Source organism: Pogoniulus pusillus, chromosome 29, assembly GCF_015220805.1.
Source record: "Pogoniulus pusillus isolate bPogPus1 chromosome 29, bPogPus1.pri, whole genome shotgun sequence".
In the NCBI taxonomy this organism is placed as follows: domain Eukaryota; kingdom Metazoa; phylum Chordata; class Aves; order Piciformes; family Lybiidae; genus Pogoniulus; species Pogoniulus pusillus.
The window spans coordinates 547,387-572,976 of NC_087292.1; the positions used below are offsets into that span (position 1 = coordinate 547,387).

The 25,590-nt window shown below is 49.5% G+C and overlaps 1 protein-coding gene across 5 annotated transcripts in view; it reads left to right on the forward strand.

Annotated features, from left to right (window-relative positions):
• The window catches only part of RALGAPB (Ral GTPase activating protein non-catalytic subunit beta), an 81,262-nt gene that overhangs the window by 19,636 nt on the left and 36,036 nt on the right, over positions 1–25,590 (forward strand). For 2 of the 5 annotated variants that reach the window (XM_064168035.1, XM_064168039.1), the window contains 13 exons: positions 1,783–1,914; positions 3,001–3,179; positions 6,027–6,175; positions 6,286–6,502; positions 11,137–11,172; positions 13,605–13,803; positions 14,979–15,146; positions 16,497–16,611; positions 16,853–17,000; positions 18,135–18,199; positions 18,319–18,451; positions 20,968–21,101; positions 23,894–24,076. In XM_064168035.1, the coding sequence (XP_064024105.1) occupies positions 1,783–1,914; positions 3,001–3,179; positions 6,027–6,175; positions 6,286–6,502; positions 11,137–11,172; positions 13,605–13,803; positions 14,979–15,146; positions 16,497–16,611; positions 16,853–17,000; positions 18,135–18,199; positions 18,319–18,451; positions 20,968–21,101; positions 23,894–24,076 (1,858 nt within the window). The remainder of the gene's footprint in view (positions 1–1,782; positions 1,915–3,000; positions 3,180–6,026; positions 6,176–6,285; positions 6,503–11,136; positions 11,173–13,604; positions 13,804–14,978; positions 15,147–16,496; positions 16,612–16,852; positions 17,001–18,134; positions 18,200–18,318; positions 18,452–20,967; positions 21,102–23,893; positions 24,077–25,590) is intronic. The other 3 variants (XM_064168036.1, XM_064168037.1, XM_064168038.1) reach the window with 3 other exon arrangements.

Genomic DNA, 25,590 nt, shown 5'->3' on the forward strand with positions numbered 1-25,590 from the left:
TGGGGCTGGCAGAAGTGGACAGTACAGATTGGCCCCAAGTTATGTGTAAGGCAGAGATAGGTTACCTGTGGTAAACAACCTGTGAGTACCACCCAGGGGGGCTGGCCAGGGTCAGCCCCCCTTGGGGCTGCGTCCGCCCCAGGGGCCGGCAGATTCCACCCCCTGACAGCTGTGTGTGGGTTGCTCATGGTTGCCAGCTTAGGCCCCTGGGAATCAGTAAGACCCAAGGACACTTCCCATCACAGGGCCTGATGTTTACATTTCATGCTCCGCTGCAGGAGAAAGCTTCCCACAGGTGATGGCCACGTGGTAAAACAAACAGCAGCAGGAAACTGGATGGTGGTGCTGGCAAGCAGGGAGGCATTGAGAGTGGAAACAGGAAGTCCCTCTGCTTTTCTGGACCTTAGGAAGTGGGAGTGGGCTAACCACCACAACTAGTAGTGTTCAGACCCACCCCCGGGGAGGGGTCAAGACCACCCAAGGTCAGGTTCAAGACTACTCCCCAGGTGGGTTAACCCTTTACAAAGCTGCTGTCCCACCCTGAGCCAAAGTCATGCTAGAAGTGAGTTCAGCTTAAGGCAAAGGCCGAAAAATGGTTTCTGGAAATGCTCAGATGTTGAAGAGGTGCAGCTCAGATCTCTTCCACCCGTCTACTGAACACCAGGATTGTGTTATCAGGGAAGCTGTTCTTTAAGTGTGCAAAGCTGGGGCTGAAGCAGGCTCTCTGGAGTCTTCGCTGTCCTGCAGCTTCCAGCTTCTCCAAAACAGGGTGCATCTATTTCTGAGAGCTTGCTGCTTTGGACTGCAAATCCCCTGCTGCATGTAGGGTGACAGGCAGTGCTGTTCGGTGTGCTGCTGTAAGCTGAAGTCATCAGTGATTTGGAATTTACAGCTGTACCTATCCTCATGTGATGTGCTGGTGTCCTTGAAACTTTAGCTGGAGACCTGAGGATAAGGGCTTCAATGCCTTTTCCTTCCTTCCTTCCTACACTTGCCAGCTATGAGTGTGGCTCTGTTACGTGGCTAACCAGAGGAGAGAGTTGCTTGTGAGGAGGATTGTGCCTTAACAGTCAGTTTGGTTGAACTTTGGGCAGGCTCCAGGGCATGTACTCTGCAAAGCTTTAAGAGGACCAAATGATTGCATAAAATGGGGATCCCTAGGAGGGCTTGGGGTGTTGTTTTGGTGCCTGTGGGCTCACCTGTGGAGGTTCTCCTCCCTCTCTATGCTGATGAGACCACACTTAGAGTACTGTGTCCAGTTTGGAGCTCCTGAGTTCAAGATAGACAGGGATCTGCTGGAGAGAGTCCAGTGAAGGCTACGGAGATGACTGGGGACTGGAACTTCTCTACTGTGAAGAAAGGCTGAGAGATGTGGGCCTGTGTAGGCTGGAGAGGAGAAGGCTGAGAGGGAGCCTGATTGATGTCTGTGAGTACCTGAGGCATGGCTCTGTTCAGTGGTGCTCAGTGACAGGACTAGGGGCAATGGATGTAAACTTAATCATAGGAAATTCCATCTCATTGTTAGGAGAAACTTCTTTGGTGTGAGGATGCTGGAGCCCTGGAGCAGGCTGCCCAGAGATTGTGGAGTCTCCTTCTCTGGAGACTTTCAGTACTCACCTGTATGTGTTCCTGTGTGACCTGCTCTGGGTGATCCTGCTGTGGCAAGGGGATTGTGCTCAATGCTCTCCAGTGGTCCCTTCCTACCCCTGCCATTCTGTGGTTCTGAGAGGCTCCAGTTCCCAGGGAATGTGCACTGACAGTTCTGTCTGCCTTGCATTCCAGGTTGCTGCGGTTCACCTACGGCCCTTCCTTTCCTCCGTTTAAAATTCCCGACGAAGATGCTGGTCTGATCCCTCCCGAGATGGACAATGAGTGCGTTGCACAAACCTGGTTTCGCTTTTTGCACATGCTGAGGTATGGTAACTGCAGCCGCCCCTTCAGGGCAGGGCAGGACTTAGCAATTAGCATGACCAGAGGAAAAAGTATCTGGAGATTGCTGAGATTAAGCAACAGATAGATTCAAGGGCAAAAGTTGTCCTTGCAAGCGGTTCAGGCCAGGACACTGAGTGGGTTGTTCAGCTTTGAGCTCCTTGACTCTTGCAGAATGTAAACTGCTTCGTTTCACGAAGCTTTTGAGTATTCGGCGTTTTGGAGGATCTGGAAGACACAACTTCAGTACAGTTTTGGTTTTGTGAGACAGCAAACAGGAAAAGCAGAACAATAGCTCTAAGAGATGGGTGCTGCTTCCACTTATTCTCCAGGGGGTTCAGCTGACCCTCCCAAGGGTTATTTTTTGAATGGGTGTATCTCTTTGCTCATATGAAGAAAGCTGGACAGTTAATTTTATCCACCCATGCTACTCTTTCTTCAGAACATCCCAGAAACCAGTGGCATTGCATGAATGCTCTGAAGGGCCAGAACAGGAAACTTGTTAATAAACCCATCATGAGCTGAAGGAAAGCTAAAAACCCTCAGACTGCTGAGATTCTGCTGCTTACCTGGAAAACATTCTGCTCTTTCTCTTCATTTCTGCTTGTCCTGTCTCAAGGACTGTGCTCTTCATGTCTGAAACTGCTGCTGCAGCATTTCTATCAGTCTGGTTTTACAACCCACTCCTGTTCTCTCTTTGCTGGCAAAGTTAACTCATTGCTTACCTTGGAGAATTCTAACAATGTAAGGACCTCTTAGAGTTCAGAAGACCTCCTAAGGAATGAGCTTTGCTGCAGCAGTGGGATTATTCTGTATGCTCTGCTTCCCTGAGTCTTAATAACATTATTCAGTGTGTTTGGGTAGTGCTTGGAACAAAGATAATTACTGCCAGCCCAGGAAGGGAAAGCTGGCCTCTTGCGATGGAGTGACAGTTGACAATACATTGCCACAGGATACTGGCTTGTGCTGCTGCTGTTTAAGTGCCTTAAACTCTTGCAACTTTGAAGTATTTTCAGAGCCCTAGCAGCTGTTGTTAAGCTGACCAAACTGTCTTCTGCTCTTTTTGTGCAGCAATCCTGTGGATTTGAGTAACCCAGCCATTATTAGTTCTACCCCCAAGTTTCAGGAGCAGTTTCTGAATGTGAGTGGGATGACTCAAGAACTGAACCAGTACCCCTGCCTTAAACATCTGCCTCAAATATTCTTTCGTGCCATGCGTGGGATCAGCTGTTTAGTGGATGCGTTCCTAGGTAATGCTTTTGTCCTACCTGTGCGGAGCTGGAGGTAGAAACTGAGCCATTATTTTATTCCCTTGAGAGCTGTCTTCTCTGTAAGCAGAGCCACAGTGGGTCTGGAGGAGGCCAGGAAGATGAGAGGGCTGGAACACCTCTACTAAGGGGACAGGCTGAGGGAGTTTGGGCTAGAGTTGGGGCTCTTCAGCTTGGAGTAAGAGAAGGCTTCAGGGAGACCTTAGAGCAGCGTTTCAGTACCTGAAGGGAAGGGCTGGGGAGGGACTGTTTAGAAAGGCTTGTGGTGACAGGACAAGGGGCAAGGATCAAAGCTGGAGCAGGGGAGATTTAGGTTGGACGTCAGGAGGAAGTTCTGCACAAAGAGGGTGGTGAAGTCCTGGAACAGCTTGTCCGAGGGATATGGTAGAAGCCCCATCCCTGGAGATGTTGAAGATCAGACTGGATGTGGCAGCCTGCTCTAGTTGGTGTTCCTGCTGCCTGCAGAGGAGTTTGACGAGATGACAGATTGACACAGGGACCCCATTTCTCAGCATCAGCGTGCAGCCACTTCCTCCCAAAACCAGATGACTTTGAGTTTCTTCCTGTAAAGAGCCAGCAGTGCAGCAGGCTCTTTCTGAGGAAGCTTAGTGGGTGCCTGGTACTGCTGAGAAGGAAAGCTGTGCTTCGCGCCTGCTTGGGTTTGACTGGAAGGCAGAGCAGACGCAGGCCCTGGCTGGTCAGTTTGAAGTAACACTGTAAGGCACCTGAAATGTAAGACATGATTCTTGATCTGCTTCAGGCTTAGTAGTAGCTCTTCAGAGAAAGCATGCCACTGGAAACTGAGGAGCAAGCTGTCTTCTGCTGCTTTGGGGCTTTAAATGTCAGCTGCCAGCAGTGTGCACTGACGTGAGAGTGCAGAAGACTCAAGCAGATACCCAAAGTGTGTTAAGAACAAACAATTGGCAGTGGAATTCATCTGTCAGCTCTTACAGGCTGTGGATTTGGGCTTTTTGGTGTCTCATTTGTTTGATTTTTGTTTAAACCCAGAGTCTTTCAGTTTGCTTAAGCAAAACACCTTAAGACCCTCCTGTCTCACTGAATTCTAAGACCTCTCTTAGTAGAAGTAGATTCTGTGTTTCTGCAGGACATGCTGCAAGGGAAAGCTTTATTAGTACTTTATTCCTCACTGAAAGCAAATTTTTGCCCCTATAGATTTTGCTGTTGTAAAATTAGCTTTGTTTAGGAAGGGAAGTGATGTAAAAGAGCAAACAGTCATTTTTCCTTACCTGTGATACTTAATCCTGAGACTTGTGTCCACTGTGTTCTTCCAGCTATACTTCTGCAATTTGAATGAGTTTAAGTGGTTGTTTTTTGCTACTGCCAGAGGTGAGATTTAAAATATTCAGCAGTCTGTCAAATAATGTCACAACTTGCTAAAGGAGGATTGTGTGATAACATATGGCAAATAACATGGCTTAACCTTAGGAAAACCACCTCCTTGTGTTACTCAGACTCTTATCTTTGTACCTCTGACAATAGGCTTTGGCAGTCTGCACTAAAACAATAACTGGGGAAAGAAAGTCCAACTAAAAGGGTTCTTCTGAAGTGTCTTTTACTGAAATATTTCATTTTTCAGGTGTTAAGCAGGTCTTTAGGAAAGCCCATGGCATTCCCAAGGGTTTGGGAAAGTGTACTTAGTATATCATTGCCAGTTTGCAGTGTGACACTCCTGAGGGCTGCTTCTTGCAGAGGAGGGAGAGGAAGAGGGTGAGCAGCTGTTAGCTTTGCACAGAGCCTGCACTGTGGCTGGCACAGCTGGTGTGGGGAATTCCTCTTGGACGTTGAGAATAGTCTGGGACTCTTATCTGGGACTTTTACCCCACCAGTGGTGTGGTCATTACCCCATTAATGCTGTGTTAGTCCTCTCATCTCATTGTCTGCAGGCTGCGGTGGGGGTGTGATGGGTTCTGATTGAGGTCTATCAGCATGCCAGGAGCCTTGCTATCTACACAAGCTTTAGAGAGGTGGTTCAGTCAGGGACATCAGACTTCTGAAGGTCTGCTGGATCCAGATGAATCACCTGGGTGATGATATCCCACTTGGAGTTCCAAAGAAAAGACTGCAGGCAGGAGGCCAAGCCAGAACACAGGCAGGAGCCTGTTCTGCCCTCTGTCGTGAGAGGTGCTTGGGTGCGTTGCGGAACGCGGCCAGAAGCAGCTGTCAGGTCTTCACTCACACTGCCATTCCACGTTTCATTTTGCAACTGGAGCATGATGGTAATTGCAGGGAGGAAGAATTCAGTGTCCTGCTGCTGCCAGGAAAACTGCAGCTTGCTGCACTTCCGTGCCCCATTCTTTGTGCTGGCTGCATTTGGCTGTTGAAGCAGAGCCCTGCACGGTGGGTGGCTTTCATCTGCCTTGGGAAGCCAAGGTGTCTTTGGAGGGTCAGACAGCTTGGACATGTTTCAGAACAGGCTGTGAGAGGTACAGCTGGGAAAGAAAGGCCAAGATGAGAGGCATCTAAATATCAGCAGGAGTGAGCTGTTGAACTGTTTTTTGCTAATGAACCCTGCCCCTTTCCTCTGCCTGCTCCTCGACGTGATCTCCCCCATGTGCTGCCTGCCACGTCCTGAAGCTGTGGGGATCCTGGATGCTTTCCAGTGGCTGGCTTCTCTCCTGGAAGCAGGGCTTGCTTTCTTAGGCATTTAGTGCTGCTAAGAGTGAAAGAGGAGAGGTGTTTTGCTTAATGCTGCTGTTGTAGGGAGCAGAGTGGGACAGCAGTCTGTTCTCAGGACCCAGATGGTCACTACCTGCTGTGTCTGCCCCGTGGAGTATTGCTGAAGGCTTTGCTTTGTTTCTTGATCTGCAGGCATCTCTCGGCCCCGCTCTGACAGTGCTCCCCCAACGCCAGTGAACAGGCTGAGCATGCCCCAGAGCACTGCCACCAACACGACCCCACCCCACAACCGACGGCATCGGGCGGTGACTGTGAACAAAGCCACCATGAAAACCAGCACTGTAAGAGTTCCTGCTCTGCATGGAAGGAGCTGACCCTTGTGAGAGCCTCCTCGCTCAGAGGAAGCTGTTTCCTTGCTACTGCGAGCTGATCTGTTGTTCTGTTCAAATAGGTAACTACTGCACATCCCTCAAAAGTGCAGCACCAACCCTCCTCTACTTCTCCACTCTCTAGCCCAAACCAGACAAGTTCTGAGCCACGGCCGCTACCAGCTCCACGCAGGCCAAAGGTTAACAGCATCCTGAACCTCTTTGGATCCTGGTTATTTGATGCAGCATTTGTTCACTGTAAACTTCACAATGGAATCAACAGAGACAGCAGCATGACTGGTAAATATCACTGAGAAACAGACATACACCTTGCTCTTGCCTTACTGACATTTCCTACCTGCAAGATTAACATTAATCAGCAACAAGAGTAAAATCTGAAGTGCTGTGTTGTGGTTAACCCCTCCCAGCTGAGCCAGCACCTGCTATTAGTTGAGCAGGTGTTTGGGGCTTGAAAATGAAAGCAAATAATTTTTTAAGCCCTCCCTTGCTCTAACAGTGCAGTCTCAATTCTGATTGTGGGCATTTTATTATGTTTGTATCTAATGCAATGTATAGATAAGATGTATGTAATATTGGTGGGATCCCAGTTCCTTATTTGAAATCTGCTTGAGTATCTCTGAGAAATGGCAGCTTTTTCTAATGGCTCTTCAATGTTTGAAAAGTTGTCACAGATCCTTCCAGACACTGCACAAAGTGGTGGTTCTGCTTGGTTTTGGAGGGTGTTATGACAACAGGAGCTCCTACAGTAGCAAGTGCAGCTCCTGTCTTTCGGTGATGGCTGCTCCGTGCTCCCATGCATGGCTTCAGACTCTGTTTGTCTTCAGTCCTTAGCTGCTAGGTTTAATTTGTCCCCTGTGCTTTGCTCAGCTGCAGGGGGTGGATGTTTTGTGGGAATTGGTGCTCTGCTTAGAGAGGCTTTTGAGCTCTCTTACTTTTAGGGATAAGAGGCAAGAGCAGCTTTCTCCTTGCATTTCCTGTTTTCATGGGATCTTTTGTGTCTGCTAAACTCTTGGAAGAGGTTTATTGGAGTAAGTTGGGACTTGGCAGCAATGGTTCAACTGGTGATGTTCTTTTGTTGGCTCACAGATCCCTGCATGGAGGCAATTGGTTTAGGAATTGGGAGCTGTCAAAGATTTTTTAGGTGTGCAGCAGCACATGGTGTTTGAAAGTGTGCAGTGGTAGATTTCTGTGGTGGGAGGGTTGAGATCCTCTGTGAAAGACACATTACTGGAGAAATAGCTGAGCTTGGGTAGGAGAGAGGTGTAAGCTGAGAATGTGTTCAGCTGCATGCACAGCTAAAGGATTTCTGTGATTAGATCTCTTGAATTTTAACATCAGCAGTGTCTTGAGCCATGCTGGTGAAATGCTTCACCCAAGAAGGCTGTCAGCTGAGATGTGCTTGTGCAGCAGCATCAGCTGCCAACAGCTGGTGTGATTCAAGCACTCATCCAAAACCACAGCGAGCACTTTCCCTTGAAGGGGTTCCAGGACCTTCTCACATATGTGATGTCTTAAAATGCTTAACAGCAGTCAACAAACTGCTGTTGATGGCCTTGCAGAGGGACCTGCCAGCTTCCTGAAGACTGGAAACAGCTCTTGGGAATCAGCTCCATTCTGTTCCTTCTCCATGCTCTTCAGAGCTGCCTGTAGTGAGACCAGACTGCATGGCTCATCTGTCATTTGTTAGCAGCAGTGAATTTGGGAGATTGATGTTGGGAGAGACCCAGAGAGCTGGCTGCTCTGTCCTGCTTTGCTGCCCCTCTGGAAAAGAGAACGAATTTGGGGAGTTTGGTCAGGTGCTTGCTGATCCTTGGGCATGCCACGAGTGGTGTCACCACTGTGTGAAGTGCTGGCCACAGCAGTGCCATGGCAGGCTGTTGAGAGGAGAGCAAACTGAAGGTGGACCCCTATGCTGAAGCTGAAGAGAGGCACCAGAGGCTGATTGCATTTAAGGTAAATCGTTTTGCTCAGCTTCTGCCTTAGGTGAGAAAATGCAGCAAGACTTTTGTACAAAACAGACTAGGCTCCTGCAGCTGGACTGAAGCATCCCAGTCTTCTACGTCAGATTTAATTCCAGACTGGAAGCCTTCTCTTCTGGGACTCTGTCTGCAGGCTGGTGCCTGTAATGTGAAGTCTTTTCAACCAGTGTGAGGTGGGAGAAGCTCTGATGGATAGATGGGCAGGAGGGTCGTGTACTGTGAGGCCCATCACTAACAGTGGATCTGCATGTGGTGCCCATCCACCTGCCTCTGCTCATGCCACCCAGCATAGATGTGGCTTGAGGAGGGCAGCAGAGAAAGAACAATTAGCTGCCACAGTCCCTACCCTTAGGAAAGAGGACAAAACCAGATCTGCTGCTTTTTGGATGCAGGTTGGCTATACTTGTAACAAGGGCCTTCTGCTACCCTCTCTAGCCTGGTACAGCTTCTGCTGCCAGCTGGAGTGTTCTTACCATGTTTGTCGTTGCTGTTTACATTAGCTTCAGCATCATGATTGTTTTTATAGATGCTTCTAATAGCTTGTGTTTAGAAATCTCTGCTCTTAGAAAGAGCTTTGCTATGCAGAATTGTCTTGCACTGGCCCAAGGGAGTTCTTGGTCAGGTCTGGCACTACAGCTCTGTGAGATCTCAAGCGGTTTCAACTCCTCTAGTGTTCACTTGATACCATGCAGTTAAGAATTTCTCCTCTCATAGATCTCTGCCATGATTTACTCTGTCTTCTTGCTGGCTGGAGGCCTGAGGGCCACTTTGAAAGAGATACAGATTGCTCCTTGGTCCAGCAGAGAAGTCCCTTGCCTGGGACACCTTTCTGGAACACTGCATCTTCTGGTGCATGTTTCCTGCTCCTCTGCTGTCATCTGAAACATTCTCTGTGAGGACCCATGGGACATGACTTCTAGAGGTATTTGTGAGATAAATGTGAGTGTCTGAGAAGTGACCCTGTGGGTGAGCTGTGGTCTCAAGTTCTAGTTCAGAATTGAGTTCAGTTCTTCCAAACGAGCCTGGCCCGTTCTCAGGCACTAGCAGAGTGTCCTCCTGTCTTACAAGCATTTTGGAGGAGCTTTAGGAAACAGAGCAATGATCAAGGCTGATGAAAGACTACCTGTCTGCTCTTGCTTTTCTTCTTGTCCTGGAGACTCATGTAGCTGCTTCAACTCCTTAACCTCTAGAAAAGAAGCCAATAAAAATGTCTGGTGGAAAAAAAAATGTGCGGCTTTCTGTAGATACTGAGATGAAGGGTGGAAGGGTAAGCTTGCTCCACTTGACCCTGCTTTGCCTGGGGAAGCTGGTGGTAGAATCTCTAGAAGTTCTCTCCAGGGCTTCCCTCCAGACTCAGCTCTTCTGTGGGTCTCTCACTGTGCCTGCTGCCCCACTGCTGGTCAGTTGTCTGTCATCCTCATTAGTGAGCTTCTGTGACTACCCCTGCACAGTTCAGGATGAGTGTAGGTGCTCCTGTTTGTGGTTTTGTCTGTTCTCTCCCATGAGATTAGCAAGCCAGTGAGCTTGCCATTGTGCTGGGATGGATTTGTGTGCCTCAAGAATCCTCTGTCAGATTTTAGTTTCTGTACTGAGACCTTGATGGTGAAGCTTTGTGACAGCAGCTAACAAGCATCACTCACTGTTGTGGCAGGAGAGGTAAAGCAATCTCTACAGAGATGCAGAGCTGATCTGAAGGGAGCTGGATCCTGCTGCTGTGGTCTTTACAATCAGCTGACTCTGCCTACTAGTGTGGCATAAGTAGCTCCCTGAGACTGGTTCTTGAGGTGATGCCTTCATGAGAAACTCACTATGAAGCCCTTATGAAGACATCCCCAGATGTGACAGCTCTTTCCTGTTCCTGTGCTGGATTTGGTTTCACTGCCAGAGGTGTTTCAGTTAGAGAAGCTTGGCTGTGCCGTGCGTGCTGCTGTGAGTTGCTCCTCACCTTGGGAGAACTGATTGGAACTGGTGAATACCTCATGCCAGCACTCCAGCAACTGAATCCCAGTATGCTGGGATCCTTCTTAGTCCTTGTAACTAGAGCAGACTGTGACAAAGCTGTCAGCTGCATCTTACAGCTCAGGTGGGTGACTGGCAGCACGCAAGTGCTGTTGGCAGTGGGAAAGTCTGGGGCATAGTCTTGCCCTCATCTCTGCTGGCCCTACTGTCATTAATATTAATGTCCCAAACAATGTTTCTGGGCTACGACCAAACTGTAAGAAGCCCTGATCAAGGACATCTTGAGTGCTGATGGGGAGCTTGGTCACAGGCCTTGATCAGAGCCTGCACACTCAGAGAGCAGCTTTGCCCTGCGAGGTGATGGTATTCTCTCCTGGTACCTGGCTGCTTTCTCAGGAGGCTGTTTTTGGGGGTGTTGATATTGCTGGCAAGGTTGCACCTTTTATTTCTGCTGTGGAAGAGGGTTGGAGGGTTGGTTGAGGTAGTGGTCAGGAGGAGGCATGCCTGGGTGTACTGGCTGCAGGCGGCTTGGCTTAGGGAAGACTGAGCTGCGATGCCATCAGAAACTTGGAGTTTGGAAGCAGGAGGACCCTCTGCAGGTAAGTGACCTTCCCCCACCAGACACCGCCCAACTCACAGAGGCCTTAGGACAGCCTCGAGCAGCACAGGGCAATGTCCTTGAGCTGGGAAGGGTTAAGGCATCCCTGTGAGGAACAGATGTGCACTGCCCTGAACACCTTAGGGGATTTTGTAACCTTTTGTTCCTTGTTTTGCATGGTACTTCCAGAACCAGAACTTTGGACCTGAATGCCAGTTTCTGTGTGTTTAACGAGCTTGCTGTATCATAAAGCTTTTAATCTATGCTTTAGAAAAGCTGAAAGCTGCTTAAATTATATTACAATTTCACCATCTTAAAAGTATTATAACTACTGCTGTCCTTTGATTTGTTTCCATTTTATTTCTATTATCTTGCAGCATCTTTTATCCAAATTCTTCTTTCTTATAAATCTTGTAAGTAGGAACCAGTAGCTTTTCCTTAATTGCAGTCATGCTTTTCTTTTCCCATCATCCCATCTTTTCTTTGGCTCCCATCCTCATCGTCTCTTGTAGCTTTTGCACTTTTACTTGAAAAAGAGCCGTAATTTTTTTGGTGTGTGTGGTTTTGAATGGGGAGGATTGTTGGCAAAAGCAAATTAATCTGCCTGAATTAGTCCCATCTTTTCTGTCCTTTAGTCTGTGATCATGCCATGAGTTTCAGGACTTTGCACTAACCATGGTTTTGTTTTGGTTTTGGTTTTCTTTTACTTAAAGCTTATTTTACAGACCTAGTGTTTGATTTGTATGCATTTGCATGTAGTGTTTTTTTTTTCCAACTACAATATATTGCTGGATAGCTTCTTTAGGACAAAAAATGGCTCATGGGAAGATGCATAAAGATTTGTGCTTATTTGCTGCTTCTGTCATGAAAATTTGTAAGGTAACAGCAGGTGAAAGAAGTAGTTTAAATACAAAAAAATTGAGCATAATGTTTCCTTAAATGACAACAAAACCCCAAACTGAACAGAAAAGTCACAAAACCATCAAAACAACCAAAAACCAAACCAGTAAACAAAAGTGAGAGGGGAAAACTCCCAGGTGACCAAACCCCAACAAGTCCAGACTCCCTCTAAACCCTCAACCAAACCACAGCTCACAACTATGCTGCCTGCTGCAGTGCTCTTGGGCCTCGTTCACAGGACTGATTGTGAACCTGATGCTCCCTGCTGCTGGCAGAGCTCCACGGGTGCAATCCTGCTAGGAGCACATGTTGTCTGTTGCTTGGGTCTGTAGCTTAGAGCTTACAAATCAGTGTAGTCTTAGCTGGAAATAAGGAGTTTGCTCTTTCCTCCATTAGTGATCCAGGAGTGAGCTTGTCTGAGGGAAACACCAAACCCAAGGGGAGCAATCCCAGCTCCACTGAGAGCAGGAGAGGTTGTTTTGTTGACATCCTGGTGAAAGAGCAGGCTGCCCAGGGAGATGGAGTCCCCATCCTTGGAGGTGTTCAAGGAATGTGTGGCCGTGGCACTCTGGATCACACTGGTGTTGGGGTGGTGGTTGGACTTGGTGATCTTAAGAGATCTTTTCCAATACGAACAGTTCCATCATTCTATGAAAGGGTGAAGCTGGAAAGCAAGTAGCCTCCTGCATCCTGTGCTCTTGGTGCTCTTGGGGAGAGCAGGAAGCTCTGTAGAAAGACATGAATTGAACTAGTAGAAGCATCCTGCAGGGAGGCAACACAAAGCTCAGCATCCTGTTTTGGCAAGAGCAGACTCCCCAGAGGCCTTTGTGATCACACTGTGGCGTAGGGAGGAAGAAAGGGTGGCTGCTGTGTGGAAGCTGCCTGACCCCAGCTGTATTTGCAGTTTCAGTAGATGAGGACCAAATTGGGGAGTGGGTTTTGGCAAACTTCTCTTTCTGATAGGGGTCCTCAGAATTTTTGGTTATTGTTTTCACTAAGTGTGTTTATACAACAAAATTGGATCACAGCAGCTGGTGTGCAGAGTGTAAGGGGTGAGCGAGCTAGCCAAAAACTGAGCACTTGCTTGGAGCTTGCAGTCATGGCACTGTGTAAATGGTTCCTCAGATGCACTTCTCTGGAGATGAGAGCTAGGGCAGGTGCTGGGTCCAGTTCTGATGCCCCCAACACAAGAAGGACCTGGAGCTGCTAGAGAGAGCCCAGAGGAGGCCATGAATATGCTCAGAGGGCTGGAGAACCTCCCCTGTGGGGACCGGCTGAGGGAGCTGGGACTGTTGAGCCTGAAGAAGGCTTCAGGGAGAACTTAGAGCAGCCTGTCCCTACTTGAAGTGGCTCCAGGAGAGCTGGGGAGGGACTTTGCACAAGGGCTGGCAGTGCCAGGATGAGGGGCAATGGCTTTGAGCTGGGAGAGGGGAGATTGAGAGTGGAGATGAGGAAGAAATTGTTGAGAGCGAGGGTGGGGAAAGACTGGCACAGGTTGCGCAGGGAGGCTGTGGCTGCCTCCTCCCTGGAGGTGTTCACGGCCAGGCTGGATGAGGCCTTGAGCAAGCTGTGCTGGTGGGAGATGTCCCTGCCCATGGCAGGGAGTTGGAACTGGGTGGATCTTGAAGATGCCTTTCAACCCAAGCCATTCCATGAATCTAGGAAGATCCTTGTCCCCCAGGCAGGGCAGGAAGCTGATACTGCACAGAGGTGTCTTTTTCCAGCAGAAAATTGGGACAGGCTCTAGAGCATGAAGGCCACTTTTTGTCATCCCCATAAAGGAAAGTGACACCCACACACTTCCTAAAAGAGGCACGGACTCAAACGTAGTGACCCAAGAGCTTCATGATGACCGCTAAATTTGACTTGATCTTTGTGTCCAGGGTCCCATGAGCCGGTGCGTCCCCTGCCCCCAGCACTGAGACGCTGCCTTCTCTCTCCCCAGCTATAGCAACTCAGGCCAGTGTGGAGTTCCGCCGCAAGGGCTCGCAGCTGTCCACCGACACCATGGCCTCCGCCGGCTTCGACGCCGCCGACGTCCCGGACAACTACGAGGCGGGCAGGGCAGAGGCGTGCGGGACGCTCTGCAGGATCTTTTGTAGCAAGAAGACTGGGGAGGAGATCTTGCCAGCTTACCTCTCCCGGTACTGACCGCCTGCCGTAGCTTCGTGGTGCAGAGCATTCTGCTGCTGTAGGAATCCTCTGCTGCCAGCTGCAAACGCCCTGCCTGGCAGTGGTTGCCTCTCAGCTTCTCATCGAGCTGCTTTTCCCTCCAGTTGAAGGGAAGCCCTTAAAGCACCTCTCGGCTGGAAGGAGCTGTGTCTTTTTAATACTTTCTTTTTTGCCTTTTGTGTTCTTGGGGTGGTTTTGATTTTGTTTTTAACTTGTTGCTGAATATTGTCAGGTGGGAACAGTCCATGTGCAGCCATGGGGCTTTGCCCGTGCAGGCTCTTACACTGTCTAACACCACAGCACAAGGCTGCAATGTGGTGGTGGGTGGTGGTTTGGGTTTTTTCCTCTAGAAGTGCACTCATCTTCATGATTTCAAAGAGCTGTGTTCTGCCCTCCAGCTGTGCTCACCTTTGGCCAGAAGAAGGCAATCTTGCCTTTTCTACTGCTCCTTTCTTGCCAGACTTAAGTTAAAAAGTGAAGTAGCAAAGGCTGCAGGCATAGGATCAACCTGAAACCATGACTCTCAAACTGCTCAGATACATTTGTCCCAAATGGGATCAAAACTTCAAGGGAGACTGAAGTATTGGATTTATTGCATGTTGTATCTGGACAGTTTGTTTCTCTTACCCAGCAGTGAGGTTCTTCGTTGTGTGGAAACCTTGGGGAAAAAACAAACCCAAGAGGATACAACAAAGGGAGTAGAAAAATTCACTGAAATAAGCTGTGAGAGAAACTCACCACAGGATTGTGGCCTCTGCCCCCCTGCATTTCCATCTGAACTGATCATGATGGTTGTGTTTGGTCTCGTTTTCCACAGGTCAGTCTGTCCTGTCCTGCTCCCCACCCTGAGAGAGGTGACCTTTTTCTTGTCTTGGCAGTTAGCCAAGGTTTTGCTCCATCCTTATGTGGGGCAAGTAGTGGTAGTGTGTGATCCAAGCACTGTGAATCCACTGTGAGGGGCTTTGTGGCAGGGCAGCTGGGTTTGCCTCTGCAGAGGTACCTTGAAGGGGTGCTTGTGTAAACATTTTCTAGCCCTGATTTCGAAACTTGCTCTATTTTCTGTAGAAAGATCAAATAGTGGCTGCAGGTTCTTGGGATGCTGATGTGTTTGATGTGCAAATAATTCAATCTTATCTTTCTTTGTCAGATTTTACATGCTTTTAATTCAGGGTTTACAGATAGCGGACTTCGTTTGCCACCCTGTGCTTGCCAGTGTCATTCTGAACTCCCCTCCTCTCTTCTGTTGTGACCTGAAAGGAATTGATGTGGTAGTTCCCTATTTCATTTCAGCTCTGGAAACTATTCTGCCTGACAGGTAAAGTGCTCTTTCCATACAAACAGCAGCAGCAGTAGTGTGGGGAGGTGTTTATATGCTGGGGTTTCTGTCATACTTGAGTAGTTCCCACTGCAGGAATTCTGTATTGTGGGCCCCAGAGTGTAGATGTGTTTGATGATGAGCAGAGACACTTCACAAGCTCTGATTTTCAATGTCATTGAGTGCAGCTCTCTTTCAAGCGTTAGTGTTTGTTTCCAGTGTGAGAGTTGTCTCCGTAGTTGCTGATGGACAGCAGTGCCTGCAGCAGTAGGGAATAGGAACGGTTCCCCTCACACAGACTGAAAGCCCACTGATTTTTGAAGTGAATTTCACAGGCTATTCATCAGTGGCCTTTGGTGAATTCATTAGAGGGTAACCTCACACCCCATGAAATAGAAAAGCTAATCGCTGAGGCTGCTGAAAGTGGAGTTGTTTCTTAAACCAAGAGATAGAACCTGAAAGTGATCTACAAGAAGGCTGTGGAGGGACTTTGGACAAGGGCTGAGAGTGCTAGAACAAGGGATGATGGCTTTGTGCTGGGAAAGGGGACACTGAGAGAGAAGATGAGGGAGAAATTCTTGAGAGTGAAGGTGAGGAGACACTGGCACACGTTGCCTAGGGAGGTTGTGGATTTCCTCTCCCTGGAGGTGCTCAAGGTCAGGTTGATTGAGGCCTTGGGCACCCTGGGCTAGTGGGAGGTGTCCCTGCCCATGGCAGGGAGTTGGAACTGGCTGAGTTGTCAGGTCCCTTCCAACCCATTCTGTGAGTCCGTGAAACCCTCACTTGTTAGAGCTTTGTAGATTCCTGAGCGTGAAGCTAAGTAAAGGGCACTCTGTAGATGCCTTCTTCAGCATCTGCTTTGTCTTGATGCTGCTTTTCATTATTTGTCTTCTGGGTTTAAACCTGAGCCACTGCTACTTCTAGAGAGGTCTTTAAGAAGAGTTTGCTCCTGAAGAAAGCTGATCCATTTGCCAAGCAGGTTGTGTTCTGTGCACTGTGTGCATGAGACTGCTCTGTGAGGTCTGGTACTGCTGGGTGGCTTTGAGCTGCACTGAACTAGCAAAGGTTCATGAGTGAAACCTCTGCTTTGAGGATGCAGTCTGTGAGCAATGCTGTCATCAGCTCCGTGCTGTTACACGGGGTACAGAACCCTTAGCAAGTGGCGGTTCCTGCGTGAGCGCCTTGTGCTGCTGCTGCCCTTTAAAGGAAACCTGCTCCTAGAGAGAAACAGCCTGCACTGTGCTGCAGGTCAGACAGGACCACTGGGTGGCTGTGGGTGTAGTTTTGACTTATATGTGGCTCCAAATCCCTGTGCAAAGTGGATTAACTGCTTGGTACTTTGATTTGCAGAGAACTGTCCAAGTTTAAAATCTATGTAAACCCCACAGAGCTGAGGAGAGCCTCGATTAACATCTTGCTGTCTCTGTTGCCTCTCCCTCATCATTTTGGAACCGTAAAGTCTGAGGTAGTAAATGACCACTTTGCTTGGCAATTCCATTTCTGTTTTCCTGGTTGTTTTGGGGTGGGATTTGAATGACATGTGGGTTGTACCTGGTGCTTTGTTTGGCACTGGAGTTCTTACAGCAGGTCTGTAAAGGTGAGGCTTGCTGTAGGGGCTGCAGCAGTGTGAGCTGTGTATTCGTTTCAGAAACCAAGAGCATGGTGTGATCTGGGGCTGAGACTGAAAAAATGTCTCTTTCCTTCAGGTTGTCCTGGAAGGGAAGTTCAGCAATGACGACAGCTCCATTTATGATAAGCCAGTAACCTTCCTTTCCTTGAAGCTGAGGCTTGTGAATATACTGATAGGAGCTCTGCAAACAGAAACGGATCCCAACAACACTCAAATGATACTAGGTCAGTTCAGCTTTCAATTAGCTGTGCTACAGAAGTGTTTGTCCTGGAATACTGTTGGGTATTGGCACTGTGTTGCTTTGCAGGAAGAGAGATGAAATTCCTGAGGGGTTGTCACCTGTGTAATCTCTTGGGCTTGAAAAGCTTCACATTAGAGCACTTAGAGCTTCAGCTTTTCTGATGCAGTGTTTTGGGCACTGATGGAAAGCAAAGCACAGAAAGCGAGAGGCTGTGGATGACGCCCAGGTAGAGAGGAATTTGGTGTCTCCCACAACAGATGATGAACTGACCTCTTGCTTTAGGGTATTGGGTTCAGGTTTTAGTCAAAGCAGTTGTTAATTTTCTCTGCAAAGCCAGAGATTCTCAATGGTACAACATCCCTAAAGGTAACCTCAGGTTTTAGATGCAGCGCAATCTGATGGTAGGAAAGGTCACAAGGATGATCTAAGGGCTGCAGCACCTCTGCTGTGAGGATAGGCAGAGAGAGCTGAGGGTGTTCAGTCTGGAGAAGACTCCAGCGGGGGTTTAGAGCTGCCTTGCAGTACCTGAGGGGATCATCCAGGAAGGCTGTGGAGGTGCTTCTCATGAGGGTGTCTAGAGACAGGCCAAAAGGGAATGGTTTGAAGCTGAGGCAGAGCAGGGTTAGACTGGAGCTGAGGGAGAAGCTCTTCAGTATGAGGGTGGTGAGACTGTGGAATAGGCTGCCCAGAGTGGTGGTGCGTGCCCCCTTCCTGGAGCTGTTTAAGGCCAGGTTGGATGAGGCCTTGGGTAGCCAAGTGTGGTTGAGAGGTGTCCCTGCCCATGGCCGGGGAGGTTGGGAGTAGATCATCCCTGAGGTCCCTTCCAATCTCTGCCACTCTGTGATTCTATGTAAAACGAGGAACTGCAGCCCCTGGTTAACCCAAAATGCCTCTGAAGGGAGGAATTTGCAAGCCTGTGTCCACAGCATTTTTCAAGAGAGCGCTCAGTGCCCACTCGTCAGCGGCAGCTGGCTGAGCCTCAAGCAGCTCCAGTGATAAAGTGATCTTTAAATAGTTCTGCCTGTGCTGTGTGTTAGACCTCCAGTGCTGCTTTGGAGAACTTAGTGGCTGCTCTGCTGCAGCCTTTGGTGTGACCTCCTTGTGCCTGGTTCTGCAGGTGCGATGCTCAACATCGTGCAGGACTCGGCGCTGCTGGAAGCCATCGGCTGTCAGATGGAAACAGTGAGTCCTAGCTCGGGGAGCGTCCTGAGGCGTGGGCAGCTCTTTGCCTGTGCCTAAAAGCGCACTCTGGTGTAGAGACTTGCACTCAGAGAAGCTCAACCCATCCTTTGCCTCTGCAGAACGGTGGGGAGAGCCACCTGCTGAAGAGCCACAGCCGCACCAACAGCGGCATCAGCACCGCGAGCGGTGGCAGCACCGAGCCCACCACGCCGGACAGTGAGAGGCCGGCACAGGCCCTGCTCAGGGACTACGGTAAGGACAGCTCTGGACGAAGCCTGCCCTGCTGTACCAGGCAAGTGGGCTGGGCTCGGACATGCCTGTGGGGGTGGAGAGCTCCTTTGGTCACTGCCAGCTGGTGCTCAAATGTGCCCTTTTGGCTGTGGAGGATTGAAGCCTCTCACAGGCTGTGTTCACTTCATAAAGCAGATAGGAAAAGCTTAGGAGAAAGGTGTCTGCAGCTGCTCTGTGGTTTCAAAAGGCAAAGCTCTCACAAACAAGAATCACAGGAGTGTTTGGGCTGGACAAGCTCTCCAAGATCATCCACTTCAACAGCAACTCAACACCACCATGGCCACCAGACCCTGTCCCCAAGTGCCATGGCCACACAGTTCTGGAACACCTCCAGGGATGGAGACTCCACTACCTCCCTGGGCAGCCTGTGCCAGTCCCTGACCAGTTTCACAGGGAAGAGATCTTTCCCTGTATCCAGCCCAAACCTTGCGTGGTGCAACTCAAGGCGTTTTTCTCTTGTCCTATGACTTCTTCCTTGGGTAAGAAGACCAACCCCCACCTGGCTTCATCTTTCCTTCAGGGAGCTGTGGAGAGCAATCAGGTCTCTACTCAGCTGCCTCCTTTCCAGACTAAACATCTCCAGCTTCCTCACCTGCTCCTCCCCAGCCCTGTTCTCCAGACCCTTCCCCAGCTTTGTTGCCTTTCTCTGGCCCTGCTCCAGCCCCTCAGTGTCCTCCTGGGAGTGAGGGACCCAAAACTGAAGCCAGGATTTGAGCTCTTGCTGACCACACCATTGCTGATCCAGGCCAGGATGCTTGTAGACAGTAGAAAGGTTAAATAAGGTAAACCTGTTGGGATGCTCATCTGGAGTACTTGCTGGGATGTACTTCTCTTCTCCAAATACAGCTTGGATAGGGGAAATGACAATTTCTTCCCTTGCTGAGATCAATCCCCAGCGTTAGGACTGGAGCACCTCTGCTGTGGGTCACACAAGTGTCGGCTGGTCTATTCTGGTGGCATTCCAAATGCTTACCTGGCACTTGCAGCACCTTTCCTTAAACTTCATTTAAAGTGGATTGGGGAGGCTCCTGTTCTTACAGAGGAAGGGAGCAGAGTGCTTGTGATGTGTCATTTGCCATAACAAGAGGACTTAGTCTTTAACTGCAGTTTGCTGTGTCTTGTACTGTGCATTTTAGAGTCTCTGTAATAAAATCCATCTACTTCTGCAGCTGGCTGAATGTTGAAATCCTGCAGTTCCATTTGCTGCTTTGGCTTTCATCAGTTTAGCTGCTGCTGTCCAGGTGACACTAAGGACAGCTCACCTCTGGTCTGCTGCAGCAGGGGTTGGCAATTCTGCTCTCACCAACCAAACATCTGTGGGGGGTTTCTCTAGGTCTGTGACTAAAGAAAGAAGGGAGATTGACAGGAAAGATTTTAGAATCCTAGGGATCTGAAAGACGTTGGTGCTTTCATTGCAGGACTTGGTTGCTTGGGATGATGGAAGTGGCCGTTTTCAGCACAGCACTTGAGTTGCATTTAACTCACATGGGTGTTCATTGACAAGTGCTGGGGAAAATACCCAGTTAGGAGGTTACACAATTAAATATTGCACTTACCTGGGCCTTAAACCATGACTTGAAATATATTTTAATAATACATTCATTGGGTTTTTAACATTTCCTGTGTACAGAAGGTAAGGCTGCGAGAAATGTATGAGAAAGGTCTCTGTGTTTATGCTTCAGACAAGAGAAAATTGGGAGCAAGGTGGTCTGAGTTTTCTGCTGAGCTCTAGCAAAGAGTGGAATCTGCTCCTGGTGTAACACTGCTCTTAGCTCTTGAGTATAGATGTGGTGATGTGTGCTTTGGGAAGGCTGGACCTTAGCTGCTGCAGCTTTCCTGTCTCTCCATAGCCAGACCCTTACCAGGTTTGGTTCTGAGATCAAATTGTCTCCTTCAGTCCCGATATGGTATTGGTGTTCCTGAGGCTTTGAAGAGAGAACAAGTGATGCTAAAAACATTTTCTGTCTTTTTGTTTTGAGCTAGAGTGAAAATTACTGTCTAGGAGTAATTACCCCTTTGTTCTGCAGGAATGATTCTTTCATTGCCTGTGTTTTAACTAGTACAGCTTTTGATAAGTGCCAGGCATGGAGAGGATGGGCAGAATGGTGACTCCTGACACAGTTCTGTGAAGTTATTGCACTCCTAGTTTGTTACTGAAGCCTGAAGTCTGGTGTGTTTTGCCGATGCCTGTATGTTTTTCCAAGGCTGAAGTCCAGCAGCAAACAGCAGTAAAGCCTGAGGCTTACTGTTGTGCTACTGCAGTGCAGCAGGGGGCTGGGATTGTCCCAATGTCCTGTGCAAGAGTCAACCTGACTGTGTGTGTGCAGTGTCTGCTGGTGCCTGTGGCCCCTGCGCTGTGCAGAGTTAGATCTGATGTGTGTATTGTGGCTGCTTTGGCTCCTGCTGTGCTTTGCTGGTTGTCACTAACCCGTGGTTGTTTTCCCTCCCCGTGGTGTGCTCTGGGGGTTATATCCTAGCTCTTCATACAGATACAGCTGCTGGCCTGCTGATCCGCAGCATTCACCTGGTCACCCAGAGACTCAACTCGCAGTGGAGGCAGGACATGAGTATCTCCCTGGCTGCACTGGAGCTTCTGTCTGGACTGGCAAAGGTGAGAGAGGTGAAGTTTTGTGGGCTCTGGCCTCTTCTGAAAGGGTGACTGTAGTCCTGTGTAGGTGAAAGTCATGCCCCCAACATGTGTTCATAGAACTTCGAGGGTTGGAAGGAGCCTCCAAAAGTCATTGAAACCAAGCTCCCTGCCATAGCAGGGCCACCCAGGAGCACATCCATAACCTTTCTGGGCTGCTCCAGGCCTCCATCACCCTCATAGTGACAGAGCTTCCCCTCCTGTTCCTATAGCACCTGCTCTGCTCCAGCTTGCCCCCGCTGCTCCTTGTGCTGTCCTTGGCCATCCCTGAGCAGAGCCTGGCTGCATCCTTCTGACATTGCCCTGCACAACTTCCTGAGCAGCAGCTCTGGCTGGACAGACACAGCAGCACTACTGCTGTTCCACACCTCCTCGTGTCGGTGCTCCAGTGGTGTGTGCTCTGGCAGTGCTCAAGGGCTGGCAGGGGAGCTCAGGTGACTTCTTGAGATAGATGTGGCTGTGCTGTAGGATGTTGGCTGGTTCCTAACCTTTCTCATGGATTCCCACGTGTCTGTCTTTGGGGTTTATTTCCCTTCCACGACAGGGGCTACATCTGTCATACTGGGTTGTGCAGTTGAAAAAGAAAAGCCCTATCTGCTAAGCTTCCAGCGGCAATCTCGGCACTTGGGCCCTCACAAATGTTCAGCCCCAGGGTGAACATTCCTCCTAATGTGACTTGGCTGTGTTCACTGTGTAACCGGCTGGAGGATGAAGAGGCTTTGTGGCTGTTGGTTGACAGACTGCAAATGTGCCCGGGTATTAAAGAGTCACTGCCCTTTCTGCAAGTATTGTCCCTGCTTTTCCTCTTCATCCTCTCATCTTGGAAAGAGTTTCTGGGCTTAGAACATGGCAGCAGGATTCTAACATGAAAGTGTTACCACCTTTAGAGCTTTGTCAGCACATGGTTTCTTGATTCAAGAGCAGATAAGTGGGCTAAAGGGGGGAGGGGGGGCTTGTTGTTGAGAAGCAAAATGCCCTCTTCTGCTTCAGGGCTCTTCTTCCCAAGGCTGAATTTCATGATGCCTGTTTAGCTGAAGTTCAATGTATTTTACAGCAGCCACAGTGAGCTGGCTTGGCAGTTCAGTACATCCTGCCACATTCCTCCAGGGACTTGACAGATCTCTTTGAAGTGTGTATCACAGGCAGTTTTGGAGCCTGGAGTCAGCACTGAGCCATGCTAGACTGGGTGTTTGTTTTACTTCTGCAGCAGTGTGAGCTGAAGGATCCACTGAGAAAGGTTCTTCAGTGAGTTATCGTGGAATTGTTTGGTTTCAGCATCCTACACAACCAGGGCTTCTGGAAGCTTGTGTGGTTAAGCCAGGATTTGGGTTTTGGGGTGTTTTTTGTTTTGTTCTTTCTTGGCTTGCAGTGAGACGGGGATGGCAAAATAGATTATCTTTTCGGGTGCCTCCTGAGGCTAATAGTAAATGTTGGGATCTTTGTGTAATTCTTGTGCAACTAAAGTAGCTCCTCTGGAGTCTCTTGGCTGTATGTAGTCTTTGTCACAAAGAAGGTGTGAGGAGATCACCCCTTGCTGCAGAACGGTAGAGTGGGGAATCTGTTCTGCTGTGCCTCTGGAGGTGACAGTTCCCAAAGCTCTTCTCAGGTTAGGGGCTGACCTGTCTCATGTCTCTTCAGCACCAGGCTGTGGGTGGCACTTGGTAAATTAAAGAGTGTTGTTTCCTGCAGGAGTGCCGATTCCCCAACCTGCTTGCCAGAAGCTCACCTGGAGAATGCTGCTTCTGTTCTGTGCTCTTAATTGTCACCCTTCCCCTTCCCCCTCCCCTGTGGAGTATAGCTGCCAGGCTCAGGTGTTGTCACCTTGCTGCAGGGATGACAGAAAGGAAAGCTTTGTGTGTCATGAGCTAACGCTGCACAGCAGAAAACCTCAGGTTTAACTTGGCTGCTCCTGTGTCAGGTCACAGGCTGAAGAAAAGAGAGAGGAGCAATGCAGATCTTGGGTCAGTTCTCAGCCTGCTGTGCACAAGGCTCTTCACTGGCCCTCGTGCTGGAGCCTCACTCCCTTGAAGCTGAGAGGCTTCTGCAGTGGGTTTTGGGGCATTTTGCCAATCTGCTTGCTTGGAGAGGAGTTTTTGGTGCCTTTTTTGCTGGTGGAAGTCCCTGTGCTGACAATGTCAGGTGGAAGGCTCTGAACAGAATGAAGCCCTGTGGAAGGGAGACTGGTATAGCTAAAGAGGAGGGACATTTGCTGAAAACTTCTGTTTCAAACACAGATTTCTTCAGCTTGCAATTAATTTCTTATCAAACCATGTTAGTACCACTGTTGTGTTGGAACCAGCCGTGCAGTGTGGTGGCAACTCTCTGTGGCATTTCTTTCCTTTTAAGTTTCAATATCCATCACTATTGGATCACAGAATGACAGAGTGGCAGGGGTTGTAAAGGGCCTCTGGAGATCGTCCAGTCCAACCCCTCTGCCAGGGCAGGTCACACACAGCAGGGTGCACAGGTTGGCGTCCAGCTGGGTTTGCAATGACTCCAGAGATGGAGACTCCACCTCTTCTCTGGGCAGCCTGCTCCAGTGCTCCACCACCCTCAACATTAAGGAAATTCCTTCTGGCATTTACTTGCTGTGTTGAAGTGTGTGCCTGTGACCACTCCTGCTGTCCCTGGGCACCACTGAGGAAGATCTGCATAGCTGCAGCTGTTGAGCTCACCCTGTTTCTCAGCAGTGCATTAATCCCCTTCCCGAAGGACCTGCTCTGCAGGAGCTGATGGTTTGCTGTTGGCTGTGGCAGGTGCGGGTGGCAGTGGAGTGCGCAGACCGGCAGCGCGCCATCAGCTCCGTCTGCAGCTACATTGTGTACCAGTGCAGCCGCCCAGCCCCGCTGCACTCCCGCGACCTGCACTCCATGATCGTCGCTGCCTTCCAGTGCCTCTGTGTCTGGCTCACCGAGCACCCTGACATGCTGGACGAGAAGGTGAGAGCCTGGGCACTGCACCCTCCCTGCTCTGCGTGCTCACTGCTGTCCGAGGGAATCACCTGCTAGGATCGATTTTACTGCTGGCATGCTGCAGGGGGGAGAAGCTAGACAGGAGCCAGCGATGGGTACTGGCAGCACAGCAGGCCTAAGGCAGCCTGGGCTGCATCCAAGACAGCGTGGGCAGAAATGGAGCGAGGGAATCCTGCCCCTCTGCTCTGGGGCAACCTCACATGCAGGGGCTGGGGCCAGCTCTGAGTTTCAAGCATGCTGGAGATATTGCAACAAGTGTCAGTGCAAACCAGTTCTGAATTTTGATTTCTGAATTCACCAAGGACTGTTTTAGCTTAAAAATTACCTTTCATAGTTCTAAGAAAGTCTTAATCTTTGTGAAAGTGGAAAAAGAGAGAGAAAACAGCTGGAATCTGGAAAGAGAAATCTGGCAGTAACAGTGTGCACATAGCACAGCTGCTTGCTGCAGGCAGGCTTCGCTAAGCCACATCTCTTCTCATTTCTCAGCTCTAACCTGACCAAAGTGTGTTCTAGGCTTAACACAGCCCCTTTGCTGCTGATGCTGACAGTTGTGATTTGCTTCACCATGAAAAAGTTTTATAGGAACCATCACTCAGTCCAAGCTGTGTGGTGTGGCTGACACAGTGGAGGGAAGGCATCCTGCCTGGGCTGCATCAACAGCAGGACAGGGAGGGGATCCTGCCCCTCTGTCCTGCTGAGACCCTACCTGTAACACTGTCCAGCTGTGGGCTGCTAGAGAGGGTCCAGAGGAGGCCACAAAAATGATCAGAGGGCTGGAGAACCTCTGCTATGGGGACAGACTGGGAGAGCTGGAGCTGTTCAGCCTGGAGAAGAGAAGGCTCCAGGGAAACCTTAGAGCTGTGTTTTAGCTCTGAAGGGGACCTACGTGTAGGCTGAGAAGGGACTGTTCAGAAGGGCCTGTGGATGAGGGCAATGGTTTGGAACTAGATCAGGTTTGGACATCAGGAAGAAGCTCTGCACACTGGCACAGGCTGCCCAGGGCTGTGGTTGAGGCCACATCTCTGCAGACATTCAAGATCAGCCTGGATGTGGCCCTGGGCAGCCTGCTCTGGTTGGAGGTGTCCCTGCTGCCTGCAGCGGCATTGAGCAAGAGGGTACCTTCCAACCCAGTGCCATCTGTGAAAGCTGTTGGCAATTGAAAGATTTGAGAAAGGATTTTTTTTTGCCATTTTCCACATGATTTCATTCTTAATATCCTTAGAACTTAATTAGCAGCTCTGCAGAGAGGCTCCAGAGTGCTCAGTTTGTTCTCTCTTGGAATACATTTCCATGGTTTTGCTTGCACTCCTAGCAGCCCCCTAGGCAGCCCTCCAGCTGTGTCGTGAGATATTCTGTGTGCATTCAGACAGAGCACTTTTACCCTTAGCATACAAACATGAGCAGACATCTGTAGATGGAGCAAATACCCTTCCTGCAGCCCGGGTGAGCTTGTCCTACGTGGCCAGAACCCTCTCCCACCT